Here is a 16,477-nt window from a genome sequence, read left to right as displayed (position 1 = left end):
AATTTGTTATGATCACATTTTATCTTAAAGGAGTAGTTCACCCACACAACGACTTATTTTCTATTGATTACTCATGCCATGGAGACTTGAGTTCAGAAATATTCTTTTGTATTTTACATAACTAGGACGAAAATTGTGTTAGAGTAAATTTACCCCCATTGATTCTGGATGAAGACCCAAATGCATTTGGGTCCCCATCCGGAATCAATGGGGGTACATTTACTGTAATCAAAATATTGTCTTAGGAATGCGACAAATACAAAAGAATATTATTGAACTCAAGTCTCCATGGCATGAGTAATCATAGGAAAAAAAAATCAAACCTCGGTTCGAAGTGGAGCGGTGAATCTGAGCAGCTATACCGTGTGTGTGTGTGTGTGTGTGTGTGTGTGTGTGTGTGTGTGTGTGTGTGTGTGTGTGTGTGTGTGTGTGTGTGTGACAGCGCCCCTCCTTTAACTTGTGTGGCCACTCAAGGTATTGCCAGGCTACAGACATAGCCAGCCAGCCAGCCACATAGCCACCCACGGACATACCTGTCTATTGGGAGCGCTTTCACCGCTCCAAAAAGTCATTTTGGGGGTGAAGTATTCTTTTAAGTTTCCCTTTGCTTTGTCCTCCTTCCCCAGAGCCATCATTACCTGAAATGAGCCTGTGTGACTAAGTGTGAGGAAGATTCTGGGAAGATGTGTGACTTTTGTTCTGGCACTTGAATCTGACTGTAAGATGATTCTTGCCTCTGGGGGGAGATTAAATTGTCTGCAAAATGAGTTTGAAAAGGTCAGATAACTGTGGTTGGTGAGCTGATGCCGAAAAGCGTAACTGTTGTTAACCTTTTGTAGTCTTTCAATGGATGGATGAGACCAATGGTTCTCAACTTGTGGGTCGGGACCCCTAGGGGGGTCCACACATTATTTTAGGGGGTCCCCAGATGATCAACTTAATGTCAGGGGCGTAGGGAGCGGTAGGCGAACGAGGCGACCGCCTACCAACTGAGAAATGATCTGGCAAAAAAATAAAAAAAAAAAATCTAAAAAAAAAAAATAAAAAAAAAAGTCTCTTATTTCCATTGTGTAATGGAACTGGGAATGTGGGAATGTGGGAATGTGACTGGGCAGTAGGCCTACAGTGTGGAGAGGACCATAGGCCTATAGAATGTCGCTCAACCAGTTCCATTCATTGTCTAGTAGGCGGCCTGGCCATTGAGAAAGTGTTACCCTTTTAGAGATGTAAATTTGGGCTGCCGGGCTATTTAACTCAAGTCGCAACAACAGAGACAATAACACACTGAACAAAGTCCATTCTGCTTTCCTCCTACCTGTAGGATATCCTCTGTTCCAAATGAATAAAGTCCTTAATGTAGTAGGTAAACAGCTTCCAAACACAATACGTGATCATTGTGTTGTTTAAATCCAGCACTGCTGGATTAAGAATTGATGTCTTGTTGTCTCTCCAGCTGTAGCATATTACAACTCGTTAAGCAAGCCTCTTCCATAAATGTAAGGCCCATTCCCACTGGGCCAGATAACAGATAAAAAATATATCTATAATATCTACCACAGATAAAAGTACCTGTGGCAAATATCTGTGCATGGTAGATATTTTTTTTTTATCTGTATCTACCATCCACTTTGAATGGAAAAATATCTAAAGAAAGAGATTTTTTTTATCTGTTATCTGGCCCAGTGGGAATAGGCCTTAAATAAAAAATAAAATGTATTTCATTAAAGGAGTAGTTCACTCTCAAAATTATCGATATTTTCAAGCTCAAGCCCCGCCGCATGTTGTTGTGAGCCATGTATTTTAAGGGACACATTATGTTTACTTTGAACCAATTTAGCTAGTGTTGTAATCACAAGTTGAAATAGGCCTATGTCACTATTTGGGAGCAATGTTCGCCTTGTTTGTAATGCTCCATACTGTGCTTTTTGAAAATAACTAGCCCTTACACTGAATATACTGGAATAGTGTTTTAATTATAACGTTAGACGGGGGGGGGGGGGGGGGGCTGGCATTTCGCCTACCAAAATTTAATTCCTGGCTACGCCCCTGCTTAATGTGAAACATTGTTTTGTCACTCAACAGTATAAAAACCACCATAACGTTTAAGTGTATAGAGGGTATCTGCACATTTCTAAAGTGACAATTTGAGGACCCCCAATTTTATTACGCAGTGGGCCGCAGACCACTGTAAAATGTATTAACAACTGGACCGTAATCTAAGAACATTTTATGGTTGTACATGATTTGGTCTGATATGGTATGCATGTCAATTGGTCCAGAATTCTTTAGGCTCTTGTTTGTACAGCCTAGTGATAAAACAGTGAAACTGCTCAAAATAGCTACCGGTATTTGTGTTTCTTCATTGAATTAAATTGTGTAATAATGGTGAAGATTAACTATCAATTATTTAGCTGTGGATCTCCCTGGAACCCTGACAAGGACCCCTGGGGGTGCCCAACCCCACATTTCAGTGGACAGGTGGCGCCATCTTGAGAGGTTACTCTCAATTGGGTCATGTTCTCTTTCTCAGGTGGAAAAAGTACTCAAATAAGTAAAAGTATCAATACTGCAAATATGCAATGTAGAAAAACACTGAGTCTGTTACTGTAAAAGTTGTAATCAAAATTTATTTGAGTAAAAGTACAAATGTATTGGCATCTAAATATACTTAAAGTACCAAAAGTAGGCTACTTATTATGCAGAATGTCCCATTTCGCAAGTTAAGTTTAAAAATGTATAAAAACATTTTATAAATAACAGATCTACAAGCTCACAAGCTTGTATAGCCTATTTTCAAATTGCAAAAGTTTAAATAGGTCTAGGGCGGTTACGGAAATGTAGGTATGTTTGTAATAATGAAGAACAACAAAGTAGGCCTAACTACAGTACATTTAAAAATAATTGTAGTAGAGTAAAAAGTAGCCTACAATATTTGCCACAGATGTAGTGGAGTAGAAGTAAAAGTACAGAAAAATTGAAATACTCCAGTAAAGTAAAAATAGCCTACCTCAAAATTGTATTTAAGCAGCCTACAGTAGCCTACTTGAATTTAGAGATTAACCCCCGCAAGGGCCCTGGGACGATACATTTTTTAGGGGCCCCCTACCCGACCCCCACCATAACCCCCCTCCCGACCCGACTCGCACAACCCAGCTCAGATTTTAAGCTATGATGATCTTCTTGGGTCAAGAAAGCACCTGTAAACAACAGAGGAGGGGCCCACACATTTGATATTTGATTAACTTATACATTTCATTATTAAAAAAAAATTGTCGATGACCACACCGCCCAGAAGGGCCCCTGAGAGCCAAGGGCCCCTGGCCCCCGGCCTTATGGCTAATCCAGCCACTGCTCTTTGACAACTCGACCTTAAAGTAAATTATATAAAATCAATGTATCTATTTTAAGCATTCAGCAATGCATGCTCACAAAACCTAGATACAGGTGCACTCTTCCGCTATGATGTTGGGCAGGGTCTCGTATTTGAAGGAGTACCCTCCATCCGATGTGGTGGTGATCCTCAGGTCCTTCATGGTCCCAGGGACCGGCGCGCAGCACTGCTTGATCCCCAGCATGGAGGCGGCGCGGTCCCACGCCGAGCAGTTCCCCACACAGTACTGGAACGTCAGCACCTTGGGATGGACAATCCAGTTGTCCCAGCCCAGCTCCTCAAAGTTGATCTCGATGTCCTCCCGGTTACAGTCGCTGTGCTGCAGTCTGTCCTGCGTGGGGCGCTGTAGCAAGTCCATGGCAGAGGGCGACCAGGGGATGGGGCCGGCCATGCGGCGCGGCGAGCGGTCGGGTCGCGGGCCGGCGTGAAGGTGAACGAAGGGCAGCTTGTCCGACTCGTTGGCGTGGCACTTGCAGGCCGTGCAGCGCACCTGCAGCACAAATGGTCCTTCTGAGATGGAGGCTTGGAGGTCCCGCTCCAGGTGGTAGGTGACCCAGCCGTCCGAGGTCGCCCTGGAAGGGACCGTGGCCGCCTGAAGCAGCCGCTGCTCTGCAGTGAGAATGAACAGAGGGGCAAAGGAGTTGGACGTGGCTCCTTCCCCCGCATAGAACCAGAAATGGGCCGAGGTGACCAAGGACTCCTGGCTGTTCAGGGACGGCTCAAAGTAATATGTGAAACAGCTGGAGGAGGTGGGGAAGACGATATATTCTGTGAATTCTTGCAAGGGCTGGTGGTGTCGGTGATGGTGCTGGTCCACCCTGTGCACCCTGGATGCCCTTGTGTGCCGTTGCCTGGCATCTGACCTCACCGTGTCCCCATCAGGTCCCTGCACGCCGGGCACAGGGGGCCGCTGCAGGCCCAAGCCCTGCAGCACCCGGTCCTTGAACCAGGCCAACACCACGTCACGAGGTGGCTCGTCACCTCCTGTGCAGGACTGTGTGGAGATGGTTGTCCACACGGAACTTAGGAGAAGCGCAACCCAGGGCAGGTGCTGAAGCCTCTTCAACATTGTTAGAAAATGACTTGCTCTCGTCAAAAAGTCCAAAAAACAAAGACAAGGAAAGCTTGGGGGTCCAAATGCCTCAGTCTGCAGCAAATAGTTTTGAATACAGCATGAATCGGCAAAGTAGTGATGTCCATAAAAGTCCATAAAAATCAAACTGTCTCTCACAGACGTATCGCAGTTGTTTTCTCTCTCACAAAGTCACTCCTCAATGCTTTCATTTTTGATTATTCTGCTTGAATAACCTGCAGGTCTCCAGCTGTCCCTCCCTAACTCTGTGACGTGATTGTTTGGGTAACTTCTGCTGTTATCTGTGTGTTTGGGCATGAAGGAGTGGAGCGCCACTACAGACTGGGTCGTTATTGTGTTGCCAGTAAAGGAGTCTTGCACATGCTGACCTTGAGCTGTTTCACTCAGTGAAGTGGTTAATTAAGCCCTGTAGAAACTCTTTCTTCTGCCTTTTCAAATAGGAAAGTTTTTCCACAAACCTTTCGGTAACCTCTCCAGTGTAATTGTGTACAGTTTTACAAGGCACAGTCAAACTAAATATTAATTTTATTTTGATGAGCTTCTGGCAAACATTCAGTTGTTCTGCAGCAAATATTTATTGTTGAGTTCAAAACTCAGTTTCATCTGCAAGTCAAACATGCCAAAATTATTGTATACTGCCTTTTATTCATGACATGACCCACAACGCCTTTTCAGAAATGAATGCCCTACTTCCACCGGCTTCAAATGCTATCAATCCATACAATACAAGAGTGTCACACAAAAGTAGTGAAAATAGCAGATATACAACAAGCTGACCTAAAATGCGACGCTATGCGACGAGCTGTGAGCTTGCAGATCGGCGATTCCATCTCCTTTCCTCTCTGTCTACACAATTAAGTGTTCATTTATTAAAACACTCTCAGAGTTAGATTTATAACCAGGATTCTACTTTGTAGATGTATTTCCCACTGGCAATTCATTTTCATAGCAGAGCGTTTTTCAAAGTTGAATGTTAAAGGCTTAAGTTTTTCTGTTATTTCAACGGTCAAAGGAAACCTTGACACCTGCTGTGGAAGTTTGTTTTGAACCAAGCTGCCATGTGAAGAGAACAGCTGGATAGAACGCCTTGTGGGAAAAGTGAAGCTTCATTCCAGAGAGATAAAACTTAGAATGTAACAGTCTAACAAATGTGACTGATAGTACTGTGCAACATGAAGGAAAAAAACACCAGGCCTTGATTAATAACACAATGCTGTGTGTGTGTGTGTGCGTGCGTGCGTGCGTGCGTGCGTGCGTGCGTGCGTGCGTGCGTGCGTGCGTGCGTGCGTGCGTGCGTGCGAGTGTGCGTGCGTGTGTGCGCTCGCTCTCCTTCATTCACGTTTGGTGAATGTAGCCTTGGCCAGGAAGAGTCAATTTCTTCAGGCGGGAACCATCGATCCTCAGGTGTTTCGACCCTGAACCGCTACACCCTCCCGATGGCGGGTCAGCAGTGGTGGCCAAATCACTGCCCATCTCCTCCTCCTGGCCAATTGGCTAAACTCCTCTCTCTCCTGCTCTATAACTAACAAGAGGCTCCTCTGTGGAGGCGTTGTTATTATATCATATTATCATCATCCAGAATGAATCTTTGCTTATCCATCTGATGGTTGATATGCCGGCCAAGGACAGACAATTCAAGGGAAATGATGGTAGTGAAAATAGCAGGTGTTTGTGTTGCAATGCAATGTGTTGTGAGATTGTAGATTGGCTATTTTCACTTCTGTAAGTATAGGGCTTAAGTAGTTAAAATTGTGGAGCCTTTAACCATTAGGCTCCACAAGTAAGTAGCCTTGGCCAGAGGCATGTGGCTGGTAGGTCAGAAGCCTTTCTTCTGTTTCTGTAGCAAGATGTACAAGTACAACCCCTGGACTTGACACTAATCCGTCGCTCTCGCAGGGACTACCCAGAACAAACCTTGAAGCTGTGAAGAGTTGCGTGCCAAACAGGGAGGCATTTTTAGTCTTAGGCAGGGCTTGACATTAACCTTTTGAGGCACTTGTCCTTTGAACAAGTACATTTCCCATTCACTTGTCCAGGCACAAAAGTCACTTGTCCGGATACAAATGAGACATTTCACAGTAATTTCTTTCTTAAATGAATGCATAGGAGTCAGACATTGAAATAGAATAAAAAGGACTAACCCCCCTTGCTCCCTCCCCCTTGTATCGTCGGTCCATAGTCTGCGTACAGCACAAAGCTGCTAGGAGCGTCACAGAAAAAGTGAAACCAAGTGCCACTTGTCGGACAAGTACATTTTAATGAGCTTGTCCGGAAGGATTTATTACTTGTCCCGGGCAATGGGACAAGCTTTAATGTGAAGCCCTGGTCTTAGGTATGACTTGGCCAGAGATTGAACCCTGACACCCCAGTCTCCGGGCAGACCGTCTGCCCGGAGACTGGGGTGTCAGGGTTCACACAGACCTCTAATCACAAGCCATGAAGGCCACGGTGCTGGGATTCACTGCAAAATAGGCTATACAAATGTATACAAATGTTCCTATTGCTCCCTTAAATATTACTATTACTTTGGGATATCATACACTACTCATTCATCAAGATTCAATGAAACCTCTCCTCGATGGGGTGAAACTAAATCTAGCACTTAGGTGTTCTTCCTGGTACTGAAAGTGATGCTGCCATAGCAGACATGCAGTCTGCATTGTGGCTAATAAACTGTAATGTAATGGGTGGGATATTTGCGGAAAGTCACTGAGTCACCTACTGTATGTGCCTCTGGGCGGTTTGGTATAATGTCTGGAAAGTCTAATAAGACTATTTTCCGCCCATAACTTAACATTTTTTATTTTAGTAAGCAATCGTCATGAACAGCTGGCTATATCTGGCACATTTACAACATACAATATTAATGTTAATAAATAAATAAATACATTTTGGTTTATTAAACTAGGGTTTGATACTGTATGTTGGATTGGATAAATTCAGTATTTCAAACTTGTCATGTAGCCTACTAGCCTGGCTCCAGCACCTAAATCATGAGTGAAACTAAATGAAAATTCAGGCTAGTAACCTACTCGAAAAATGTGAATAATTTGCACCCTGACACGAATCATCCAACCTGCGATAGAACTTAGAGAAACACATCACAATACAAATACCAACACTAACACCATAAGTGGAGGAGGATCTGTAGGTCTTGCCCAGACTTATGTTGTCCACTAGAGGGGGTCCAAGGCCCAGTGTAGGTTTGTTCACTGTCTCTTCTCTGCTCACTTTCATTTAAATCAAGTATTAAAATAGGCCTACAGGACAAATGAACAAATATCCTATGACAGTTCAACCAGAAAATGTAAAGGAATGTATTTCAATTTTCTCAGGCAGGCATGATAGATGGACAGATGCACAGAAATGCAGTTGTCATTAACACAGTAGTAAGGATGAAACAAAGATACAGGAGTGGGTATAAGAAAAAGGTCTAAAGGCAGCATAAAGAGGACTTAAAGCTAGGATAAGTGATTTTCCTTTGTAAAAGTGTTCAATAGCTCTATATTCTGATAGTGGTTGTTATTTTTTCAGGCCGGGATACCAATATCATCCAATCAGGAGAGAGAACTCACACAGGATACAGGATAAGCACATGAAATTGGAAGTGATGACACAATGGAATGTTGAGCAAACCAAATTGTAACTGAAACACAATCAAATTAAAGCTGATAAATGGGTCTCTCTTGATCGGATGAAATTTGGCCACCCACCTGACAATGTCTGGTCTGGTCAGCTATAAGGTGTGTGTGTGTGTGTGTGTGTGTGTGTGTGTGTGTGTGTGTGTGTGTACCGTGTATGTGTATGTGCAGGGGTGTCGCACCAAATTCTGGGCCCTGGGTACAAGGATTCACTGTGGTGCCCCTGTGCTTTAACAATTGAAAAATAGCAGATATACAAGCTCACAGCGCTGCGAGCTTGTAGATCTGCTATTTTTGAAAAATCGTGATAATCTTTGAATATTTCAAATCCTTCTAAGGTTTTTTGAAAGAACCTATGTTTCTATGTCAGTGGTGCTCAAACCTTTTCATGGATATTTGGCTACGGACCCCCATCTCAAAATATTTAGTTTCAGGGACCCCCCAGAAGCAAAATGTTGGCTTAAAAATACATATATTCAAAGATTTGCACACAATTTCACGACTTTTCAAAAATAGCAGATCTACAGGCTCGCAGCGCGGCACTCGATGCCGCGCTGTGAGCTTTTATATCTGCTATTTTTCAATCGCTAAATAGCTATAAAATAATTAAGGCCCCTCCACCTTGGGCCCTGGTAACTCAGTCCCACTATACCCCCCCTTGTGACGCCCCTGTGTATGTGAATATGAATGTAGGTCCGGTTATGTTCCCACAACAGATGACCGTTTAGGAAATTCTTGCCTTTCAAAGCATAACCATCTGTGAGGAATTTGGAAGGATTATTGCACCAGTTTACTAGAATTGTTTGGCCCATGTTGGATTACATGCGGCCCGCCCACATCCCTTTATCAAAACCAGAGTGAGAATGAGGAACATAAATCCAATGACTTTGGAATCGGAATCGTTTTTTATTTCCAGATATGCGAATGTGTCTCGGTGATTGTTGTGCAGGACACTTAACCAACAGTTAAGAAACATTAACTTAAATTATTCAGTCATACACATATGCAATATACAATGTATCGCTACACAAGAATAGACTGTAGGGGTTGGTACAGTAGCTACAGTGTAGGTAGATAAATAAATATCGATTAATTGTTAGAGATACAAACAGAATTTATACACTGTAGTATATAAATTCCACTATGCACTTGAATAAATAAACAAATTGTTGCAGTTGTTTAATAAATTGAGTATAACCTATCCCATAGGGTAGCAGTATGCACATCTACATTGCGGTACATGTTATTACACGTTATACATCAGGGACATGCTGGGCCCCTGATTCAGCCCGGGAAAAAGAGTTGGAGAGGCCCTCATTGCGCGCTATAGAGAGAGATCTCTCTATAGTGCTGCTGCTACTCAAAGATTTCAGATCATGACAAGTGACAAGCCAGTGGGCCAATTACATGAGTTATATTTCGTCGTTGTCGGGTGGAAACCTTGTATGTCCAAAACCGTTTGTTTTGTATTTATCATTTTAAAAATGATTTAAACTAGTGAAAAAAGCCGACCGCAAGGCGTTGTGTGCTTGTAGATCTGCTGTTTTCACTACTTTTGTGCGACGGCCTTGTATGATGAAGCAGAGCTTTGCTTTGCAAAAAAATGTACAAATTTGAAACTTGGAGATACGAGGTTTCTGCCTGACAACGTTTATTTACTTTGTTGGCCGCCCAGCCCCCAACATGGAACGAAGGCCGACATTTTATTTTTAATTTTTTCCTAATGGCCGGCCTGGACCGCCCGGGAATGAACCGGCCGTTCGAGAGTTGTCACGCTTTTCCCAATGGCCAGCACGTCCCGGTTATACATGTTATTAATCAGTTTTGCTGAGGAGAGGGCCTTACGACCGCAGAGATCTGTTAGTGAGGGGCAGTGGACCTTATTAACAGTGGTAGAAAGTATTCACGTTTTTTACTTAAGTAAAAGTATCAATAGTAGAAATACTCTGAAGTACCAAAAGTAGAAAGTACTCATTATGCAGAATGTCCCATTTCACAAGTTTTCAGATGTAAGCTTTGATTGATTGATTTGATTGATCGAATAATACTTTATTAGCAGTTTAAATAGGAAAAGTCCAAGACAGTACAGTTCAGATACAACGTCTGACATTAGGATTTAAACCCAAGAAAGCACTATGGCTTGTTTACATTGGGGTCCTTTAGAAATCATTTGAAAATAGCAGATCTACAAACTCATAATGCGTCGCAATGCGATGCATTGTGAGCTTATAGATCGGCTATTTTCAAATTGCCGAAATGTATATAGGGCTGAGGTGTATGTTTTGTAATAATAATAAAAATCTACAAGTAACTAGTAACTAAAGTGTTCAAATAATTGCAGTGGAGTAAAAGTACAATATTTGCCTCTGAGATAGGGGAGTAAAAGTGAAAGTACTGAAAATCGTAATAAAGTAAAAAGATACCTCAAAATTGTACTTAAGTACTTAAATACATGTACTTAGTTACTTTACACCTGCTTGTTAACCACTTAATTACTTTGTCATACCATGAATATGGCAAAAATTGCCAATGCACACAAGCTCACTATGTGTAGCATGGCATCGCGTTGTGAGCTTCTCTATACATTTGGAAAATGTGTATTTAAAAATATATACATGTTTTGTTTTTGAAAACCTTTAAAATGTTCTTTAAAATGTTATAATGGACGCAGGAAAACACACATGGAGACGACATGTATCTGGTCAAGGTGCTGCTAGCAGCCAGCGAAAAAGCAATGACGACATTGTGGTATAGCCTAGAAGTGACTCCTCAACTTGTGAGCAGTGGCTGTGCATTGTGGAGGAAATCTATGTAATGGAGAGATTTACACATAGACTAGAGGATACAGGAAGAGTTGTTTCTTGAAAAATGGGAGAAATGGACTGAATACATGAGCCGTAAGTGTTGATGTAGAATGTTGACCCTGTAAATGTGTGCGCATGTGACGAAATTAAAACACATTTTTTTATTTTAAATAATGGTGTCCAAAAGGTACACAGCCGGCTTAATGAGCTATTGCTGTTCCAGGGGACACTCCCAACATATGTGGCATAACAACCATTTGGTTCATTTCATGGTGTATTCAACAGTACCAGTAAAAACACCTGCAAAGAATAATTTATTTTTCTTTCGTGTTTTCCAAAAGGTGAATGTCTGACATGAATGTACTGGCACTCTGAGAACCTGAGAACCCTGAACTTATTATTCAGAGAGCTGAGAGAAGGCAGATGCCTAATATTTACTGTTTGAAGTGACAGTGAATTGTTCCAGTTTCTTCCTCAGTTCATTGGGTCAGACGGTTGTAGCTGTACTGTGTGCTGTGGCCTGTAATTGTGAGTGTAACATCAATGATTGAGCACACCATCTGAATATCAGTGGTGGAAAGTAACTAAGTACATTTACTCAAGCACAGCAATTTTGAGGTATTTCTTAGCCTTTAGCCTGGAGTATTTCCAAATTTCAATACTTTTACTTTTACTCCACTCCATATCAGAGGCAAATATTGTACTTTTTACTCCGCTACAATTATTTGAAAACTTAGCTACTTTGTAGATTTTAATTATTATTACTAGTAAGACGCCTCAGGGTGACATGCGACCTCGCCCCCTAAAGGGAAAGGTCATCTTTCTTGGTCAATTCTTGGCCATCTGGCCAGTGATGTATATCGGACCGGTTACCCATATATGGAGACCCCTGGTACCCATATATGGAGATCCATGTACTGTATATGGAGATATGCTGTGATAGCCCAAATATGCTTACTCAGTTATTCGTTATGTGAATGTCCCTCCCAACATTCTCCGGGCTATCAAGACCATGTACGCAAAAACAAGGGCCAAAGTGGTGACCCCGGATGGCAGCAGTGAGGTGTTTGACATCCGAGCTGGTGTAATGCAAGGAGACACCCTAGCCCCCTACCTCTTCATCATAGTTCTAGATTACGCGCTCAGGAAAGCCATAGGGGGACGAGAACAAGAGCTTGGCTTCACGCTAACACCAAGGAGGTCAAGGCGGCATCCCGCAGTAGTTCTGACAGACCTGGACTATGCGGACGACATCAGCCTGCTCTCCGACAGCATGGAACAAGCACAAGAACTCCTGAACAGGGTGGAGATAGAGTGTGCCAAAGTTGGTCTCAGGCTAAATGCTAAGAAAACTGAGGTTATCACCTATAACCTACCTGATCACTCACCTCTGACAACAACAGAAGGAGCTGTGTTGAAGGAAGTCAAGGACTTCAAGTACCTGGGCGCATGGGTCGACTCAACTGAGAAAGACCTTAAAGTAAGGAAGGCACTCGCGTGGAGGGCCCTGAACGGCATGAACAGTGTATGGAACTCTAACCTCCCCCGCCAAATCAAACTTAGCTTCTTCTTTGCAACGGTGGAGTCTGTTCTCCTCTATGGCAGTGAATGCTGGACCCTGAAGCCAACCCTGCAGAAGTCTCTAGACGGGTGCTACACTAGAATGTTGCGTGCAGTACTCAACATCAACAGGAGTGCACATGTTACCAACAGGAGCCTGTATGAGGGAATACCAAAGGTAAGCGAGAAAATTGCCACCAGAAGAATGAGACTAGCAGGACACTGCCAAAGACACCAGGAGCTTCCAGCCAGCAAATTGGTACTGTGGGAGCCAACACATGGGCACCGGTCGCGAGGACGTCCCACAAAAACATACGTGGACATACTCAAGGAAGACGTAGGGACACAGAACACCAATGAGCTGGCCAGATGTATGGAGAACCGAGATGACTGGAAACAACGATGGAGGGCTCGTCTGAGGACGACCTAGATAGATAGAAAGTCCTATGATGTCTATGACATCTGACATCATACCCTTTTATGCCCATACATGGAGATCCCTGTCTGTAGAACCAGCCACACAGATATGGGCTGTCTTGGCCACCTGTCTTGGCCATACAGGTATAGGGATTCTGTTGGCCTCCATATATGGGCATTCCCATATGAAGTCCTGTTAGATATGGGCTTATTATCGATGACATCATGGAACTCCATATATGGCCATAAAAGGGATTCTGTTAGTGTGACATCACAGTGAAGCCAGAGCGTGATGTCAGAGTGGCAAACCCATTCTGTTAGTGGTTCCCCTGACATCACAGTGACATCAGAGCATGATGTCAGAGCGACAAACCCAAAACCCAAAACATACATTAACACAAGTTCAATAATATTCTTTTTGTAATTTGACTACAATACATTTACCATGCCCTAACACAGTGTTTCTACATTGCAGTATTGATACTTTTACTTATAATAAATAGGGGTGGATATTGGCAAGAATCTCGCGATGCAATACATATCACAATACTTGGGTCACGATGCAATAGTATCACGATATATTGCGAATCTTTTTGATACGATACTATTGCGATATATCAGCTTTAAAAGCTGAAGGCGCTGCTCTAATGTTGTTGTTTTCGTCGTTCGCAGCCATTTTCTCGAGAGACCTCACTCACTGAACCGTGGGAAGGGGAAGTAGCTACTACAGCGGCATCATTTCAGGCAGTAGTATCGCGATACTACGGCCTGAAGTATCGATACAGTATTGGCAAATAAACTATCGCGATGTATTGCCATATCGATTATATTGCACACCCCTAATAAAAAAGTAAATTTTCCATCACTGCTGAATATAAATCTGTACAAGCTAAAAAAATCGCAGCTGTGAGGCCGTATGGGCCGTTCTGTCCATGACATCAGCTATGGCAGGGGTGGGCAATTTCGATGATGGTGAGGGCCACTATATTTCCACCTTCACTCCAGAGGGCCACATTGCATATTGCTACGTCCTACTTACTTTGTCATTCTAGAATATCATACAAAAAGCAAAAATAGCAGATTTTATTCTATTTTTACTTATTTTGAATTGGAATCCTGAATTATTTGTTTTATTCTTTAATTGGAATCCTGAAATGGAACCTAAATACAAATACGTTGGACATATAAGAAGACATTTTAATACTACTATACTAGTCATTAAGCTACTAGTATAGACTGACGGAATTAAAGCAGGTCATGTTTGGAATTATAACAGCTGAAATCAATAATATATCAGTATTCCGGTATTAACCTGCGGGCCGCATTAAGTGAAGGTGGGAGCCGCATGTGGCCCACGGGCCGCCAGTTGCCCATGTATGAGCTATGGCAGGGGTCAGCAACCCACGGCTCTAGAGCCGCATGCGGCTCTTTAGCGCCACCCTAGGGGCTCCCTGGAGCTTTTTCAAAAATGTATGAAATGGAAAAAGATGGGGGAAAAATGTATTTGTTTTAGCAATTTTTTTATGGTCACTGTCGGGCAGAAACCTTGTATCTCCAAGTTTCAAGTTTGTATGTTTGTTTTTTTCGCAAGGTAAAGCCCTGCTTCATCATACAAGACTGACGCCCAAAAGTAGTGAAAACAGCAGATCTACAAGCACACAACGCCTCGCGGTTGTGTGCTTGTAGATCTGCTGTTTTCACTAGTTTAGTTCATTTTTTAAATGATAAATACAAAACAAAGTTTTGGACATACAAGGTTTCCACCCGACAACGACGAAATATAAGGCTTTTATAATTTTTTGCGGCTCCAGACAGATTTGTTTGGGTTTTTTTTTGGTCCAATATGGCTCTTTCAACATTTTGGGTTGCCGACCCCCGAGCTATGGTGATGTGTGACTTTCTATGACGTTAGTCTCGTACTCATACGGACACTCATACGGACATACACACAAAGTCAGACGTAGGAGCGCTCAAGAAGTAAAAAAAAAAAAAAGGGAATAAATAAAAAGCCACAGTTCACGCACTAACAGCAGCATTTATAAATGTGATCGCAATTGACACAACAAACGCGCTGGAGAGGACTGAACTGCTGCCCCTTGGGAGGAGGAGGCTGTCATATGATGATCATGGGCACACTGTGGACCAGATAATTATAGCTCTGGCGTGTCATCTGTGAAACCATAGTAAGTTACACAATCATAGATAAAAGGAGGAAATAATGGGTCTGTTATTTTGCACAGGAACACATGTACTAAAAGTAGATCATGACATCATAAGAAATAGCCGAACATTTTGTTATCTGTCTAGTCCCATTGCTGTGGTTATTTTGAGAGCTTGAGATTATTCAGCCCCCTGGCTTTTCTTTCCCAATCATCTTTCCATGTTTCTGCCTTTTTCTTCAAGATCTGAGTTAGCACCACAAAATGTGTCTCTGAAATGTAGTCGAGTATAAGTAAAAGTATAGAAAATTGGAAATATTTAGAGATGTGCCGATTGATCGGTGAGTGATCGCGATCGGCCGATAATGCCTCTATCGGCTTTGATCGGTATCGGCTTTGCCTCTATCGGCTTTGACGATCTACCGGTACAAGCTAGATCAGCTATTTGCACAATATTTATCTGTGGGACTGAATGGAACCTCAGCTTCAACTCAACAAGTTGAATTGGATATTAAAGGGCCTCAGCCGCGGTGCGACACGTTGTGAGCTTGTAGATCGTCTATTTTCAAATAGTCAAGGTATAGAATAGGGATAAAGTGATTAATGTATGTTTTATAAAATTATAATTATACCTGCAAAGTAACTAGTAACTAAAGTTTTCAAATAAATGTAGTGGAGTAAAAGTACAATATTTGGATCTGAGTAGAAGTAAAAGTATTGGAAATTGGCAATACTCAAGTAAAGTGCAAATACCTCAAAATTGTACTTAAGTACATTACTTAAGTAAATATACTTAGTTACTTTCCACCACCGCCAGAGAATGACTTGGTAAAACGCGTCACACAAGGACACAGAGCAGCCAAAGATCTGTCACCACAAATCTGTTATTCGGAACATTGTGTTTTTCCACTTCTGTTTTCATTCAGCCTGCTTGCTAATGGACACAGAACATTCAGGAGCTCGGAATTCCTCACAGGCTGTTCATTTCTCTTGCTGATGCCATCGGCCTCAGCGTTTCGTCTCGTCTCGTCTGGGTTCTGCTGTGTACAGACCGATGGTGACGGAGAGGCTACACAAAAGGAAACGTCCAAATTAAAAATCGATTCATGTGGAATGGATCTCTGGTGGTTCACATGGGAACAGCGCGGCTCCAATCATGTGGATCTCAGCTGTGGCCAGCCTGTGACGTCAGCTAATGTCCAAAACCATGCAGCGGTTTGGCAAATATCTCTGGACACACAGACAGATACAGTACACAGACAGACAGACCCCGCTTATAGCACTGGTTCTCTTGGAGTCCATTATTCATGTGAGAGTCAGTGAGGAGGTGGAACGCAGAAGAGCCATAGCGTTGGCATGCCAGCGAGTTCTTGGAATACTCACTGGGCACAGTGACTAGTCCACGTATGTCC

The 16,477-nt window shown here is 42.7% G+C and overlaps 1 protein-coding gene across 1 annotated transcript in view; it reads right to left on the bottom strand.

The window, feature by feature from the left end:
* Positions 1–3,434: 3,434 nt before the first annotated feature.
* LOC308308896 (inhibin alpha chain-like) overlaps positions 3,435–16,477 on the bottom strand; it is a gene marked incomplete at both ends in the record, with an annotated part of 71,605 nt that continues 58,562 nt past the window's right edge. The window contains 2 exons of the mRNA XM_080754352.1: positions 3,435–4,385; positions 16,040–16,134. Coding sequence (XP_080610478.1) covers positions 3,435–4,385; positions 16,040–16,134 — 1,046 coding nt within the window. The remainder of the gene's footprint in view (positions 4,386–16,039; positions 16,135–16,477) is intronic.

This window comes from Nannobrachium achirus, assembly GCF_963921795.1.
Source record: "Nannobrachium achirus genome assembly, chromosome: 23".
NCBI classification, from domain to species: domain Eukaryota; kingdom Metazoa; phylum Chordata; class Actinopteri; order Myctophiformes; family Myctophidae; genus Nannobrachium; species Nannobrachium achirus.
Note: the sequence above shows the minus strand (reverse complement) of the source record. Positions and strands in the feature narration are given on the sequence as shown.